Source organism: Lepisma saccharinum, chromosome 1 (assembly GCF_977018435.1).
Source record: "Lepisma saccharinum chromosome 1, izLepSacc3.1, whole genome shotgun sequence".
Taxonomy (NCBI): Eukaryota; Metazoa; Arthropoda; class Insecta; order Zygentoma; family Lepismatidae; genus Lepisma; species Lepisma saccharinum.
This window is the reverse complement of record NC_139229.1, coordinates 10,043,983-10,061,563: the sequence shown is the minus strand read 5'-3', so window position 1 is coordinate 10,061,563 and position 17,581 is coordinate 10,043,983. Positions and strand designations below refer to the sequence as shown.

The 17,581-nt window shown below is 36.8% G+C and overlaps 1 protein-coding gene across 6 annotated transcripts in view; it reads left to right on the top strand.

Moving 5' to 3' along the window:
• LOC145992616 (aminopeptidase N-like) overlaps nucleotides 1-17,581 on the top strand; it is a 351,916-nt gene that overhangs the window by 291,777 nt on the left and 42,558 nt on the right. For all 6 annotated transcript variants that reach the window (XM_083128997.1, XM_083129006.1, XM_083129014.1 and 3 more), the window contains 8 exons: nucleotides 177-821; nucleotides 2,718-2,879; nucleotides 5,133-5,435; nucleotides 8,110-8,293; nucleotides 8,941-9,097; nucleotides 10,047-10,128; nucleotides 11,227-11,410; nucleotides 13,831-14,032. In XM_083128997.1, coding sequence (XP_082985123.1) covers nucleotides 199-821; nucleotides 2,718-2,879; nucleotides 5,133-5,435; nucleotides 8,110-8,293; nucleotides 8,941-9,097; nucleotides 10,047-10,128; nucleotides 11,227-11,410; nucleotides 13,831-14,032 — 1,897 coding nt within the window. In that variant the 5' untranslated portion in view covers nucleotides 177-198. The remainder of the gene's footprint in view (nucleotides 1-176; nucleotides 822-2,717; nucleotides 2,880-5,132; nucleotides 5,436-8,109; nucleotides 8,294-8,940; nucleotides 9,098-10,046; nucleotides 10,129-11,226; nucleotides 11,411-13,830; nucleotides 14,033-17,581) is intronic.

Sequence of the window (17,581 nt, the reverse complement as noted above, 5' to 3'; positions counted from 1 at the left end):
CGCTTGAAGCTTGTGTGAAGGTCTTAACTACTGAGGGGAATGAGGAACCCACTGATGACGTCATCCACAGATATGCTTTACAATATTTAGACACCTTAGTTTGCTGTAAATGTAAATTATTGTATATTATTAATTTATTGATTCTCATAATCTCATTGTCTTTCTTCTTGTTTCAGACGGCTGGTCACAGATGGTGCTATGACACAATCTCGCGAGGCTCTAGCGATGGATAGCACAACTACATTTGGGAAACAGCGGGGGTTCGTGATAAGCAAGTGCGTGGCGTTCGTATTGGCAGTGTTCTTCATCGGTGGCATCATAGCCACGGGACTCCTGGTCTACAACTTCGCCTCCTGCAGTACGGGTAGATCAAACGACATCCTCGAGCTTTCGACGACGGAGCCGCCATCTGCCGCGAAAGCCGAGAAGCTCTACGTGAGACTGCCGCGTAGCGTGCGGCCAGAACTCTACACCCTGAAACTCGTCCCTTTCATCCAAGAGAACAATTTTACTTTCAAAGGTGAGGCGGACATTGTCGTCAGGGTCACAGAACCCACGACGAACATTACACTTCACGTGAATGACATTAGGATCGACGAAAGTGCAGTGAAAGTGTTCGAAATTTCCGAAAATGGTGAGAAGAAGGACGTTGCGATCAGCAGGCATGGCAACGACACTGCCCGCCAGTTTCATATAATTTATACGTCACAAAAGCTTCAGGCGGGAAAACAGTATGAGGTTCACATCAAGTACATCGGCAACCTGAACGATGTTCTTACGGGTTTCTATAGGAGTTCCTATAAAGTTGGAGAAGCAAAGAGGTAAGTTTTGCTCATAATATCATCTGCTTCTTCTTATAGCCCAGTGGAGAAGACTCCTAGTTCCAAGAAAGGTGCATACAGGTTAGTCAATCTGCTCACTACTTCAGAAGTATGCAGTGATTAACAGAGCTACAATACACACACACACACCTCTTCATATTTCAAGTATGTATGCATGAGTACACAATGGCGGATTAACGACATAATCTTGGAGGGGGGATGCTTTTATGGCGCCCCTTCTCAAACTAAGATCAAAAGCTACATTTCTCCTCTCGTCACTCTTGTCTAAAGTTTTGGACTTTTGGTACCTCGATATTTCTCCCACCCACATCTTTTACAGCCAGTGGCATGATCCCTCTCCACCATATACAGCCTTGCAATGTGGGTCATGAATATAACAATATTTGCTATATTTCATTCCAACTGTGCAAATCAATGCCTAAGAAAAAGTAAGGCCCTTGGGAATAAGCTCGCCGCACTCACCCAACTCCACAAGATCCTTAGGAGAGGGTTGTCACCTGTATACCCCTTGAATCTGCCCTTGCAGAAAGCTAGTAAGATTGGTCCCTCTCCTTAAGTAGTTTTCATCACCTCCATCTTTGGTCGTCCGTGGCCACAGGTGTGGCTAGGCAAAGGCTAATCGGGTAAGCTACAGTAATCTAATAATTTCACCCAAACAGAAACTGGCGTATTTTCTCTTCTTTAAAAAAAAGTGTTCATTTTTTTGAGTTGTTCATAGTTTATTACTTCACATCACTTTTCTGCCTCCATAGGTTAATTGTGATGATGAGGATGAATGATGATTACATGATATTGATGAAGAGACACTTGCAGGAAACTGCCCGAAACCAGGATGTTGTGGGGGAACGTGGACAGATGCTATCCCACTAGATAAGAAAATTTTCATAAAACATCCTCCCAGTTAGGTTATTTTGCCTATACTCTATCCCATGAATCTGTGGAACAATGCCATGCATAATGAAAGCGAAGGCGATAAATCGAGTGGACAGAGCAAAGCAGTACGCGATGCTCCTAACAGCTGATAGATACAGCCACATTTACCTCTTTGTATACTCACTTCCCCTCTCACGTGCTCATTGGTTGAGGTCTCTCGAGTAACTACTCACTCGTGCAGAGATTTTTTTTTTGTTCCCTAGCTCCAAAGATTCCCACGATAGAGTAAGCATCCTCCCACCTATCCCTGAACTCAACCAAGGATCCCCCAAGCTGGGAATTTCCACTTAGAACACTGAGGTCAGGGCTCAAACCCAGTATCTACGGTGGCAAATTATGAGTCTTCTATGCCGCATGCTAGTTTGGACACATTGTGAAATGGCAAGTGAATTTGTTGTAATTTTTTAACAACAAGATTTACAACTTTGCTGAGAAATCTATCAAACCAAAGGTTACCAATTATGTTCTTAGTCAATTCCATTCACGCTCTTACTGGATATTATGGAGTCATTTTTCAATTCATTAATGTCTATCCAGTGCTGTACTTATGTAATTTTCACAGGGTAAATACTAAGTTTTGTGAAACTTTAGGTAGGGGGCATGTATCCATTAACTTTGGATTGTGTTTTCATTAAATGTATGGTTGAAATCATTTAACTTCTCGAAAACATGTAATTGAAGTAGAATAGCAATGATTATGATGATGTAACCATACTTGGGATACAAGAGGTTTGACAAAGGTATTCTCAAATTGAAAATATGAAACAAGTACTTTAATGATTACATTTAAACATGAAAGCTATTGTAATCGAAAGTAGAAGGTTGTACACATTGAAGCAGCAGGTATATACTATTGAATAAGGTTAACCAGAGGGTATATGGCATAAACCACCGTATACCCTTGACTACAGACCTATGTTTTATGTTAAATTTTCTTTGTAGGTACATAGCTACAACACAGTTCCAGCCGACAGATGCCCGCAGAGCTTTCCCTTGCTTTGATGAACCAGCTTTAAAAGCAAGATTCAAAATCAGCATTGCACGACCTCGAAACATGTCTTCAATATCAAACATGAACAGCTTGAGTATAGGCGAAGAGACAGTGTGAGTGAGTCACGGTAACATTTTCACGTACTTTACTGTTTTTACTGTTATATTGTTTGCGTGCAGTAAAGATTGAGTACCTCACAATAATATATAATAATATTGGTAATTTTTGTTCACTTTACTTTGATAATTTGTTGTTTCTTTAGTGCAAGGGGCGTCTACTAAAATAACAAATCCAAAATTCTTGACTTTTCATGACTTTTTTTTTGCCTGTCTTTCCTTTTTCTTAACATTTATTTAATCGCTCCTACTTACGTATAGATAGAAATTAAGAAAATAGATATTTTTATTCAATGAAAACTGAAGTTGGGCTTTAAAAAGAGATTTAGATCATTAATGCATGTCAAAATTAATACTTCAGACTTCATCCTGGTTAGAAATAGCCACATTACTTTATTTAATATTTTTACAAAACTTCATGAATACAACAATGTAATTATAAAAAAAAAAGTAAGTAAATCTGAAGCACAACTCAATACAATTTTAGATTTCCAAATATATATATATTTTTTTGAAATCCCAGTACAGGTATATAACATTGTAAATTCACTGTACTGTAAAAAAATAGCAAAAATTCTTGACCACAAGCATAATTTTTTCACTTTCTTGACTTTACTGCACCAACACCCTGGTGCAGTAATTTTTGTTGACTACAACTTTGAGTTTGACATCTAGAACTGATACTTTAAGGTGTCAAATATGAAGTGCTGTGTGTATGTTAATTCAACAAAATGTGATAGAAATTCATGTTCTTACCTTAAGAACCTAGACCAGGGGTGGCCAACGTGTCGACTGCGGTCTACCAGTCAACCGACAAGTTGCGAGAGGTAGCCCACGGTGCTCTGTCATATTATACGGATTTTATTATGCACAGTCACAAAATATTTTATTACTTACCTCTCTGCATTTTCAACTGTTGCATCAGGAAAAGAGCTTTGTTGTAACAGTTAATTTCTTTCTTTGTTGAATCACATAATAATTAACCATAAAAAATGTAAATATTCTTTGCCTTCTCCGTTCGGAGTAACCAACAATTCGTTATTGAAGGACTGAACAATGGGCAATCGAAAGCTTTCTTCTCCTACACTACATTGTTGTTAGTGACAAGGCGGGTTTGATTACATTGTTAGACACAACATTGTTTGCACAAAATACTGGGCCAGTAGGCAGTTATTTGCAACCCTGTGGAATGCTGTGACGTTTGTCGAAAGTTCACTATCGTAAGACTGTAAACTCGCTGTGAGGCTGCTGTCGGCAGTTTATTAGTCGTGCTACAAGCTGCCAAGTCATGAGTGAACCAGGTAAGAAGAAACAAATGACTTACCACCACCTAAAACAGGTGCCAGGTCCACAGTAATGAAGCCAAAACTTATTTTATCAATAAATAAGTAAATAAATAAATAAATACATAAAATAAAATAAAATAATCAATGTCAATTTTATGCTATTGGCCCTTTGATTCCTTTTTTAGGCTCTCGTTGTTAGGTCTAATAATATAAGTAGACCGCCAGTGAATCTTGAAATATAAATTAGCCCTCAAACCAAAAAAGGTTGGCCACCCCTGACCTAGACCACTGATATCATAACTTGTGTTGATTGTCTTCACCATGTTTAGTTGGCAACACTTACTTGCTTATATTCTCTTTATGATGTTCAAGAGAGAAGATTGTTAGGTTACTTCAAAAATGCCTTTGTGATGTGAAAATACTAGTGTAGCAGGCGCAGAAATGTGTTAATGTTAAGTGATAGTGTTGCTCATACACTTAACAAGTTAACTTGAGTTCCATATTGCCAACTTGTAAGAAATAAGTGTGCCAACTCCTGAAACGCCATCTTCTTATTGAAATGAACAATTTTATGCAGATCGATTTTTCTTCTCTTCTGAGCCTGGTCTTTGCAGGTAGCATAGAATATACGCCTCTGCTAGAAAACTACTCTTGTAGATTGCATTTGGAATTGTATGACTTCCAGGAGAGAGATGGCGGAGAGAGAGGGGGTGACATACATCATTGTGTAGAAACTTATTAATGTTGGTGAATGCCTAAGTATGTAGTGTTTCCAATGCACTTTGGCTCTTCAGTTAACATTGAGTAAATTGTGAAAACTGAATTTAGTATGTGAAACTCCTATCCTGATCACTTTTTTAACTAAAGTTCTATAATTGTGTTTCATTTTTCTGAGAAATTTATATAAAAATGTTATTAATAATTTTTGAAAAAGTTGATCACTTCATTACATCTCTTTCTGCAGAGCTGGGCTTCCAGATTATGTGTGGGACCATTATAATGAATCGGTACCTATGTCAACATATCTCGTGGCTTTTGTGGTGTCCGACTTTAAGAAAACAGATGATCCTGGGCCATTTCCATTTTCTGTGTGGGCGAGGGAGCAGGCCATTAAACAAGCTGACTACAGTCTACATATAGGCCCGAAAATTTTAAGGCACTTTGAACAGTACTTCAATATCAGCTTTCCACTTCCAAAAATGGACATGATCGCCCTCCCTGATTTTGCAGCGGGTGCCATGGAAAATTGGGGATTAATAACATACAGGTATGCACATGTATGGTTTCTCCATTTGTAGTATACTCACATGAATTCATTCATTCATTCTATTTATAATAAGAGCATTGCAATTTTGTGCAATGTTGTAGTATTCAGAAACTTACTCAATCAGTAGACAAAAATATATTAAGTAACAGGTTCATGCATGATTTGCAGGCAGGTTGTATTTTAAATTTTCACTGATGACCATTCAAAATTTAAATGGCATTTCATTAAAGTATAGTTAACCTAATTTGAATTTGAAAATATAGAGTTAAAAAATAGGTCATGCCCTTTTTGAAATGAAGGTCTCAGGGGTAAATCATGTTAAGTGACATTTTGGTCATTATTGAGTTTATTAAGCACTAAGGTTATTAGAAGCTACACTGTAGATAAATTGATTGTGTATTGGCCTTATTCCAACTTCTTGTGCATGGTAAGCTCTTACTGGTAGTCTTTCTGCATCCACCCTCTTCATGTGTCTGAACTCCATAATGGCCATAAATGTCACTTACCATGCTTTACCTTCGAGCTCTTCAAATAACAAATGTTACCATTGCTGACAATAAGGTTTAGGTGATCAATTTTCATTGCAGGCTAATTTCATGAGGTTGCATGTTCTAAAAGAATCAACAATGTTTTTAGCCTGAACAGTCATGAAATGGTATTATTATTATATATCACATACAATTAATTATATGTACAGGGTGGGGCAAAATAATGTTACCACTTATATGGTGTTTCGGTCAACGATGGATTGGTCGGCGTGGTCCACTACCATGGGCAACAAGATCACCAGACCTCAGCCTGTGCGATTTCTGGTTATGAGGGATGGTAAAGGAGCGTGTTTACTCAACAAAACCGCGGGACATACAAGACCTTAAACAAAAAGAATTTTGACAGTGATATGCTCTATACCGCAAGACATGTGTTCAAGAATCATGGACTCAATGGTTGACAGAATGCTCAAATGTATTCACATTTCTGGTTCACAGGTTGAAGGGGTATATTAAATGTGTATGTTTCTCTTTCGGTGGTAACATTCTTTTGCCCCAGCGAAACACCATATAAATGGTAACATTATTTTGCCCCACCCTGTATATATAATATGATTCAGAGCTTCCACTTAGCCAGTGTTAGGGTATGCCAGTCTCAGGTTCAATCCCCTGAGGCAGAAAGTGTGATGTTAACCCAACATCGTAAAGACAACAGTAGCTACAGGACACTACATTTAATTATGCATCACCCAACGAAAAACTAGACAGGCCCTGACCCTGAAATGGATTTTGTACCATGTAGCTTAGTTTAGTTTAGTAATATGATTCAGTGATATGCCCGTTTAAATCCAGCAGGTTTTTTCATGATAAAACACTAAGGTTTTTCAGAGGAAGAATCTCATAGATAGAAAGTGGGGGAGGGCAATCATTTAGATATATTTCAATGTGGTTTTACCTTCTGAATGAAAATATGCCAGTGGCATGTCAAGGTGGATGTGGGGAGGATGGTGGACATCATAACTAGACCCAAGATTTTTAGGTTCTAAAAAGTGTGCTTTAAGGTTCCTAAAATAGACTCTAAAAATCCTAAAATAGGTTCAAAAAACCCTAAAATAGGTTTTAAAAATCCTAAAATAGGTCCTAAACATCTAAAGTTAGGCTCGAAAAATCCTGAAGTAAGTTCAAAAAACTTAAAATAGTTCAAAATTCATGAAAAATGCTGATTAGGTATAGTTACCGGCAATGAAAATGGGACATCTATATCCTGAAATATGCACTGTCTTGCATAACGTTATGTATGTTGCCTAACCCTAAGGCAATGGCAGAACTTACCATTGGAAATTTACTATTAAAATTCACTCTTCACCGTATAGTTATAGGCAACAATCTTTTTACATGTTATCCACAGTCAAACTCTGCAATTTTGTCTGTGAGTTTAATCTTAAATGCTGAAAATAATCTTTCAAGAAAAACACAGTCAGTGGTGCAAACTTCAATTCCGAAATGTTAGTTTGCAAGGTGTGAATGCCACAAAACACCAAAGTGATGCGAAAGTGAGCGAGACCACACAGATCAGACCACTTTGGATTGTACAGGTGACAGTGGCACCAGGCATTTTGCTTTGTTTAGAGCTTTGAAAAATCACCGTGCATTTGGAGGAAGGGAAATAGACAGATAGTACATTTCAAACACGTCCGTCATTAATTTTTTTCATTACCAAACAAAGCAAATGCCTCTGTGTGACATAAAAATCCTGTAAAAACCTTTAAAAATATATAAAAATCTAAAAATAGGCTTGATTTAGGCACATAAACCTAAAATAGGTTTTAATAAGCAAAAAAGGTTTTTTAGGCACAACTTCATCAGTTGTTGCATTTTTTAACAAAACGCTGATATAACTTATTATTTCTCACATACCTGTAAAGGAAAAAATAGGTTAAAAACCTAAAATCCAAGTTCTAGACAATTATATTTAGGAGAGTACAGGATTAATAAAATATAAAAAAAAGAAGGCATAACACACTCCCGACTACATACAACTTGTGTTACTTGTGTTGAAGCAATTACTCCATCTGTAACAAGTTACTTAAAAAATAACTTGCATCTAGCAAATAATAACCTTATTTCAAAGGTCTAAATTATATTCTTCCTTTCTGCATCTTGCACCTTGTTACTCTTTTTTCTAGGGAGACAGCTATGTTGTATCAAGAGGGAGTTTCCACAAACAGTAACAAGCAGAGAGTGGCAACTGTGGTGTCTCATGAACTTGCCCACCAGTGGTTTGGGAATTTGGTAACTCCGAGCTGGTGGACGGATCTGTGGCTGAATGAAGGTTTTGCAAGTTACGTGGAGTATTTGGGTGTTGACTCGGTAAGTTCTCTTGCATTGTACAGCTTTGTGTTTAACAAGATTGACACAATTAAATATTTCGCATCTTTCAAGACTAGACATGATTGATTGGTTGATTGAATTTTGAAGTTTTGGGTGCATCAGCACTTAGGCTATTTTGCACCTGTCACATTATATGGATGGGGTCCAGCCCTTTACTATAATTAAAATATAACTAATTTAACATATAACTTTAATGTAGAGGGACTAAAATATTCTTACTTGGGTTAAAAGCTGAGGCTGTAAAGGGACACTCAGCACACGTAAGGAGAAAACACGGGACAACACATACACAGCCCTACGAGGATTATACTAGCTGTAGGACCAGACGCCAGAGCCTCGTTAGTCTGCAAAATGCAGTCCAGGGTGAGAAGTGGTAGTTTCACAATGAAACTCTCAAGTGTGAAATCCAAAGATTCAACAGTATTTTAATCTGAATGCTAGTAACAATTGTTGTTTTTCAATCATGTTACAATGCTAAGGGTTCCAGTTTTGCCAATGAGGTCAAATGAAGCAGAATTAACAGTACTCTTTGTAACAATATCTATTGATATTCTGGATTGTTGCTTCATACTGGAGATTTTTTAAAAAATAATTTATTTCAATAATCTGTTCCTCTATGTTTAAAGGTGGAGAAGGACTGGAAGATAACGGAGCAGTTTGTTGTGGACGAAGTGCACAACGTCTTTGCCTTGGATGCGCTGGAGTCTTCCCATCCAATATCAATTGAAGTTGGGCATCCAGATGAAATAAGTGAAATTTTTGATAGAATATCTTATGGAAAAGGTAAGTTGTTGAAACGAATCATGTTGTTATTTTTATTTCTTTATTACTATTTTGTAATATTTTTCTTTAAAGTGTGCATGTCTATATTCATCACATTGTTATTCACATCTATGGTTGACAGCAAAAATTGTATAGAAATTGATTGTGTTTTGTTTACAAATTAAGCCAGTCTCTCTTGTTCAGGCCTATCTATTCTTTAAAAAAAAGTTATTAAATAATTAACTAGAAAGGAATTATTTAGCATTTATTGCAATTTTATTTAGCTAGCATAACAATGAAACTTTTTTCTTCTTCATCTACATTTCACATGTATCAATTGTTGGGAAATCTAAACCCTTCACTGAAAGTAGAGCATTGTTGTTGTTATTTCGAACATTTATCCACAGAGGGATTTACTGCCTTAGAATAACCCAAATTATCTCTGTAGGTTATTTCCTCCAAACCATGCTTTCTTTACTAATGCATATTGTATGACAAGAGCAAAAATACAAGATCAGTTCTATTATACTTTGTAAACTAAAATAAAGCTACCCCCACACATGGCAGCATGCCATGAAGACAGACGGGGGGAGTGCAGGTAGGGTCCCACATATTCACTATCTCAGCCATTAGTGGAGGTGATGTAATCAGCATAATGCTCTGGGCATAGTAGTCCATCACGGGTTAGCCCCATTAATTCCCTCTTGAAATTGGGCACCCTGGGAATTGAACCAAAATCTCCAACATGACTGTCAAAGACATTACTGACTACAGCACCATGGTTCTTATTTTATTTTCTATTTTGTGCTGGGCCACATGCATTGTACCTCACACTTTTACTGCTGTGTATGGTCTCTTTCAGAATGTTGTAACAACTCGTATATTGTACACTATTTCGAGTTACTTTCTAATTAGAACCATTGAAGTGCCTTATGGTTATTTAACATCAGTGTTATTTATTTTTTCACAGGTGCTTCTATTATTAGAATGATGGACCATTTCTTAACCACTGAAGTGTTTCGTAAGGGCCTGACAAATTACCTCAATCAAAAGTAAGTGTTCCTTAAGTTTCTGCTCACCCTTGACGCTTCCTCAGAAATGTGTTTGGAAAAATGTTTCCCATTCTTTTTTCTCCCTTTTTTTTATTTTTATTGTCTATGATCGATTCTAATATTTGAAATCATGGAAAAATAAATCTGTTTAAAATATTTACAGAAATATTCATGAGAATTCTATGTTTTCTAGATATTTACAGTGGCTATAGAGGCAAGGGAACTTATAATGCAGGAACATGTATAATCCAAGAAAATACTATAATATTTTTGTTTTATTAGAACCAGAAAAGTAAAATGTATAAAGTGAAAAAAATGTAAAATCTGTGTTCCTCTTTGTAATGGAAGTTAGGCTTACATCTTAATTAAACTATTGTAAATATTTAAATAATAATCAACACTATTCTCATAAAAAATATTACAGTAACTATTATTTGTGTGACTTAGTGAACAGCATGGGTAAACAAATACAGGGTGCCCAGTTGCCATGGTACCTGAGTATTCAAATTCAGTTCTTAAAAAAAATAACTAGTATGGTATGTGTTTTTTTTACTTTTTTACGTTTGCGTTTTCTGTATCACATATATCCTTAATAAACATGCCGTTATAAATTGTTGCACTGTTGTTAGCCGAATTTTAAAATCTGCAAGGATATTGGAGAGTTGGCCATCTATTAGAATGTATTGCATAGTTATTCATTCTGTAGTTGAGTCTCCTTTAGGAACGCCACTCCGGTTCAAGAATTAATTACTTTTATTTCAATCTTGTATTAATTAGTAAATTAAATGTCTGAAGATCACATTTCAAATTGTGTAGATTTATGTTAATTGGATTCATGGCTTATATATATATTAAGTGGCTTCTGAGAAAAAGGGAATGGCACCTGAATTATTTTTAGTTTTGTCTATCCATGGTGAACGATAAGTACAAGATCTTGATTTTTTTTAAAATTTAATTATAAGCCCTGCATACAAAAAAATGTGCACCTCTGCTTCATTAGAATAATAGGAAGATTGCAATTTCGTAACTTCAAACTATAGGCTGTTGACATATATTTATTGATATATATCAATGTTTCCTATCTCATTTCTCTTCCAGAAAATACAGCAGTGCTGAGCAAAATGATTTATGGAAAGCCCTTACAGCACAAGCTCATGCGGAGGGCGTTTTGGACAAGAGCACCACAATTGCAGAGATTATGGATACTTGGACCTTACAAATGGGTTTCCCTGTGATAACGGTTGAAAGAAATTACGACAGCCAGACTGCAACTGCGTCTCAGGTGAGTAAAGGAATTCCTGTACGATTATCTGTTTCATCGTACATCTATAATTCCATACAATGTCACTTATTGTTTATGAAATACTCTGCGTTTGCGTTCATCTTTTCCTAACTCATCTAGAAGTGGCTGTCAAGTTCTTCACAGAATTTTGAGGGTTGTGGTGAACATATGAATGGTTGAAATGATTACAAGTGTCAAATCAAAACCTTAAAATTCCAATAAAAATTGTGGGGCAGACTGTATACAATTTACATGACATATCAACTGTTATCTACAAAGCAACCTCAAGGCTGTAATACTAATCAAGAAAACTTCAAAACACCATTTTTTGTCACTTTAAGGATGCCACCTCCTCTACACACTTGCACCAGTGAAGAGGAGTGATTTCTTGCCCTCCGTTAGCCTAAAACTTACAGAACTTTATAAGCAAATGAAAATTCAATATCCCTGTGCATGCTTACCACATCAGCAAGTTCACTAATGGAGGAGAAAGTTCGACAATGGTCTTAGCTCTCAGGCAGTTGGGTGGAAAGACCTTTGCAGTGGAGAATTCTTCTTCTTATGGTATACAGGCACTAACTCAAAGTTGAAATTATATGTAGACCAACAATAGGTTTGTGCTTAAATGCGGCAAACTTGTGCAACCCTACATACATCTACTAGATAAGAAACAAAAACAAATTAAGGTTTTCACTTGCATAGTGATGTTACTGCACAAGATTATTTAGAACTAGGGCTGAGCTGATACCACTCTGAACCAACACTGATGCTGATATTCTCACCGATTCCCACCAATACCAATACTTGAATATTGTAAGAATGAAAAGTTGTTGAAATTATTGATTTATGTTAGTGAGTGCGTATTCCACTTCAATTATAAGCACCATTTACCAGACCTTTGCTTTAAAATATTCAAAAATTCCATCAGAATATTAAATACGTATTATGTAATCACAAAATACTTTTTTTTTTCACATAATATTGATGCACAATCAGTGGAAACATCGACTTCTGCATAACTTTAAGGGTAATTAGACTCCATGAAAGTGTCGCATTTCAGTTTTGCATATCCTGTAAATGATCCAAACCCCAGGAAAGCATCGGGCTGGTATCGAGACATAAAGTCCAAACAATACCGTTGGTATCACAATGGTTTGCTTTTCTACCATTTTTGGCTAATTGCGAAGATGAGGATGAATGCTGATAAGATGAAACTGATGAAAGATCGAACACATTTGTACAGCACACAAGACAAATCCCAGAGAGCAGTGACATGGCTTGACTTTTTCGAAAAGTGTTACCGGCCAGCAGTATGATAATTATGTCTGCTATACGTTATCATCACCATAAACCCCCCAAAAAACCTGTCTTCGATCTAGATTTTTGTTCATTTCCTTGTTATTATTATTATTATTATTATTATTTTTATTATTTTTGAATCCATTCAGTGATTTAGCCACAAACACTCCCATAAAGATCTACCACTCATGAGACAGTTACCGCAAAAATCGAACGAATAATGGTGGACCCTTGTCAATTCTTCATCTGTCTCTGTTTCTTTGCAATGATGTGCAAAGCGGAAGAAGAACCAGACTTTTCCGGAGTCACTTTGACCTTTGTGTGGTGAGCAGACAACAGAACTCCGCTTCTACAGCGACAGTCAATGTGGAAGGGAAGCCCAGCTGTACGGACTACTGTTGCCAACTTTGGAGGAAGGTTTGTCCAAATCACGAATCGCACCAAGGAACTCAAGGAACTATCTTTTCATCTATTACCTAACTGGTCTCAGTTGTAGTTAAATCCAGCCTTGGCTTTGCAGTCTGCCTCTAGTTGCTTCACAGAAATAGTATTCCCATTTTAGGCAGTATTTAGCTCTTTTCTGCCAATCCAATGTGACAACACTGACCTGATTCGGCAGGACTGACCGGTAACTGGACCCTTGAACAGGCATATGAATAATCCCATAGCACACTTTGCCCCAAAGTCTTCCCCTGCTCTTCCTATTGTTACCTCTTCATAGCAGCGGAACGAGCCTCCCACTGTGCTTCTGTCGGCTGCAGAAAAAAATGTCCTCTGCAATATATACTCGGACGCCAACGCTGTTAGTTATCATATTTAACAATGTTGTCATTTTATTGAAACATTATTTTAATTCTTTACATTTTGCTGTTACCGCAGGTAACACTGGTTACATGCATGCCATGCCTCTGCCAGAGAGTATTACACTAGCTGTGAGCAAACTCAAGTAATTTTGCCATCTATGATTTCCCTGGTTTGATAAAAGGGGATGAGCTACTTTGCTTATGGATGCTAGGAATACACGAGTACCTGGCTCTCCTGCTGGAGGAGCTGATACATACTTGAGCGTTTTTATTATTGTATTTCAGAATGCATCTGCTGAATGCAGTGTTTTCTTTCAGGAAAGGTTTATCCTACAGAAGAAGGAGAAGTCGAAGGACGAACATGAATACCTTTGGTGGGTTCCAATAACCTACACCACGCAAGACAATCTGGACTTCAACAAAACCAAGCCATCCCATTGGTTGAAGAAGGAGAAGAAAATAACTCTAGATAGGATGCCAGGGAAAGATAAATGGGTGATATTTAACATAAATGAAACAGGTAAAGAGTAATGCTTTTTAAATGCTAATCTGCAACATGTAATTGTGTTGTACGCGTATATAAATTACCCTGACCTCAGCCTACTTTGACTTATAGATGCAATGCACATTTTATATTCATTACACTGTTGACTGATAATTTGCACTTTTGAAATCTATCTTTTATGTATTTGAGTGTGATACAACACAATCAGTGCTTGAAGTAGAAATTCCTAGGTAGGGGATGCTTGGTTGGGGTAATAGGTATGATTGTATGATTCAACATGGAGTCAATGAAGCAGGTGGGAGGATGTTTATGCAAATTATCCTAGCTGGGGATGTTATATGCAAATTTTCTCAACTGGGGAATAGCATCTCCCATGCTCCCTCCCACTTCAAACACAGCATGAGTAACTCAAAATAGAAGTATAAAGGTAAATGGGCCAATCCATGAGTTTCGGGTGTGGCAATCACACACTTCAAATCTAAATATTGAGCTCATCCATATCATAATTATAGTTTCAGAATGATGGCATTGTTACTGTCCTGAAGAGTGAGCTCTGTGAACAACGTTGTTTTGGAGCAATTCAAGAATAACGGGAGTTCCAGGTGTGACTCACACAGCGGTAAAAGTTTCACTTTCCACCATAGAACTTAAAAAAACTGTGAATTTTTACACCTTTTTTATCCATCATATCTTTTCGGGGGAAATATAGATTGTAACCTTCCATCTCATGTCTTTTATTCCAGCAAAAACATTTTTATTTCTTCTGTTGTTAATTTTTTTTAAAAGTTCTGGGTGCAACCTAAGTGAATTAATTAACTCCCTTTAATACCATATTACTCACCTAATACTTTAACTGAACAATATCAATGGGGAAAAGAACCTCCTCAACTCATAAATTTTAATAATAACCAAATTTATTTGTGAAAATTACAAATTTATTGAGCATTGCTTATACCCTCAAGTCTTAATGTAAAAAAGACAACATTTATCATATTTTCCACTTCTCTTTGTTAATCTGAATTCTTAAAGCCATTCAAGGATATGTAAATATCAAATTAGTAACTATTTAGTGTCCCACACTAACTTAAAACTAAAACTTAGTTTAATGTTCTTTAAATAGTATTTGGACTAATTTTACTTGTTGAGTGGTAGGATCACTTTGTCATGGATTGGCCAAAATATAATGCCTGATAATACTGCAAACTTATGATTAATCTTAATGATAAGATGCACTAAGTTTCAAATACAGCATGTCAGCAAAGTCATGTTGCAGGGTGTCTACAATGAAGAATGTCAAGAGAAGTGAAGAAATTATGCTTGTGGTCAAGAATTTTTGCTATTTTTTACAGTATAGTGAATTTTCATTGTTATATACCTGTACCGGGATTTCATAAAAGTGAATATTTGAAATATTAAAGTAATGTTCCCATTCCCCATCCAGGATGAAGTCCGAAGCATTAATTTTTATATGCATTAATAATTAAAGTCTAAATCACTTGTTAAAGTACAGCTTCAGTTTTCATCTTAATCGGCCTTGTGGTAGGGGTTTTTCATTGAATAAAAATATCTATTTTCTTAATTTCCAACTATACCTAAGTAGGGGGCGATTAAATACATGTTAAGAAAAGTGGGGATGGTCAAGAAAAAGGAGAGGAAGGTCAAGAAAAAGTCATGAAAAAGGCAAGAATTTTGAATTTGTTATTTTGGTAGACACCCTGTGTTGGTTTCAAATGGCTATATTAGATTTGCAATGATTTGGATCTGTGTACCCAAAAATGTTGAATGGTGTTACTGATAATAATTAGAGCCCGGAAGTTCAGGCATTTATTTTCGTTAAAATAGGCAGGCAAAAAGGCATTTATAATGTGAAAAATAGGCACTAAAAATGGGAAAAAAGGCAAAATAAACTGAAAAAGGCACATTTGAAAGTCACTTACTTTTATCTATAATTTCTGGCAAAATGTTAATGAAGCATACATAAAACAAGCAAATGTAGCTGGACTCATTTCGATAACAGCATTTTCACCTTTTAGAATATCACAAATTGTTTTCAATTGTTTCAAGTCATCATTTGCACTCACTACCCATTTGCACTTTTCCACAACAGCTTACCCCTTTTCTCCTGACACTTCCATCATCTGCTGCATAGATTCCTCGAAGATTTTCATGGATGCTACAAGAGTCTCACATCTTTTTTCTAGCTTTGTAATTGTCTCTGGCAATGCACCATAATGTTCAAAAATAAACGACAGTTCATTCTTCAGTTCTGAATAGCACAGGAGTTTTTTTTCACTTCATGAATTGAAGCCGCTTCATTTTCTGGAAGAGCATCGATCACCTCACTGATTTTTTCAAGGTGGTTAGCATAATATATAGCTGCTGATATCCAGGTTCCCCATCTCGTCAAGACTCGTTGCGGAGGTAAACTAAGCTGAGGTGCAACTTCCTGAAATGTTCGGGTTCGAGAGGGAGATTTCAGAAATATCTTCTTTGTGTTCGAAATCAACCTGTCCACTTCTGGGTGTAACACTAACTTTTTCGGCGATTCTGTGCATTGCGTGGGCTACACATGTGATATGAAGCATGTTCGGGAAGAGAATTTTCAATGCTATGGCAGCCTTCTTTATATAGGGAGCTGCATCACTGATAAAAAGTAACATGTCATCATGATGTACACCATCTGGCCAGAGCAGAAGTAGGGATTTTGAGAATAACTGAGCTATTGACGAACCATTGGCTCTCTCTAGCTGTTCTGACGTGAGAAGAAATGACGAGGATTCTCTGCATGTTGGTTCCATAGTTCATATGACGACGTTGGCTATTCAGCATCCCATAGCGTCAGTACTTTCATCTGTTTAAATCCAAACCTTCTTTCCACCAACTTCAGCACGAATTCTTTGCAGAGCTTCTTCGTAGCAGATACTTAAATATGTTTTCCGCAGCGTAGATTCCGGCGGCACCGTTTCTTTAGTGTATTTCTCCAGGAATTTCCTCAGTGACTTGTTTTCCACTTTCCAGAAAGGTATCCCTGCTTCCATGAAAGCTTTGCACAGTTCAAGAGAAAACTGAGATTGCCTGTTGGATGAAGTGCCCACTGTTGAAATTAGGGATATCTTCTTCTGTCCAACCTTTTTGGTAACTGCAGATTTATGTTTTGCTGTTGACACATGCTGAGATATAAAGTATTTTTTCTCATGGTTGAATGTTTTTTCACATATCTTGCAGAGAAGAATAGTACCATCTGTCAAAAATGTGCTTTCACCAAATTCATGCACGTAACCATGTAACTTACCACTTAATAGCACACTAAATTTCGGCATGATGACAACTACACGATCCTTTCCTTCCAAAGCGCAGAACTAAACTAAAGATAGAGAACTTGATTTTGGAATCCATGCAAAGGTCCTTGGGCATTAGTGCTGTTTCTTGTCAATAACCTCCTGACACGGATGCTGGACGTGATGACGTAATTGTGCAGGTGTTCTGCAACAGGTTTTCAGCAGTCAATCATTCACAAGGACATGTTAACGGAAAGGCAATGTTGAAACATATGTGAGTTCAATA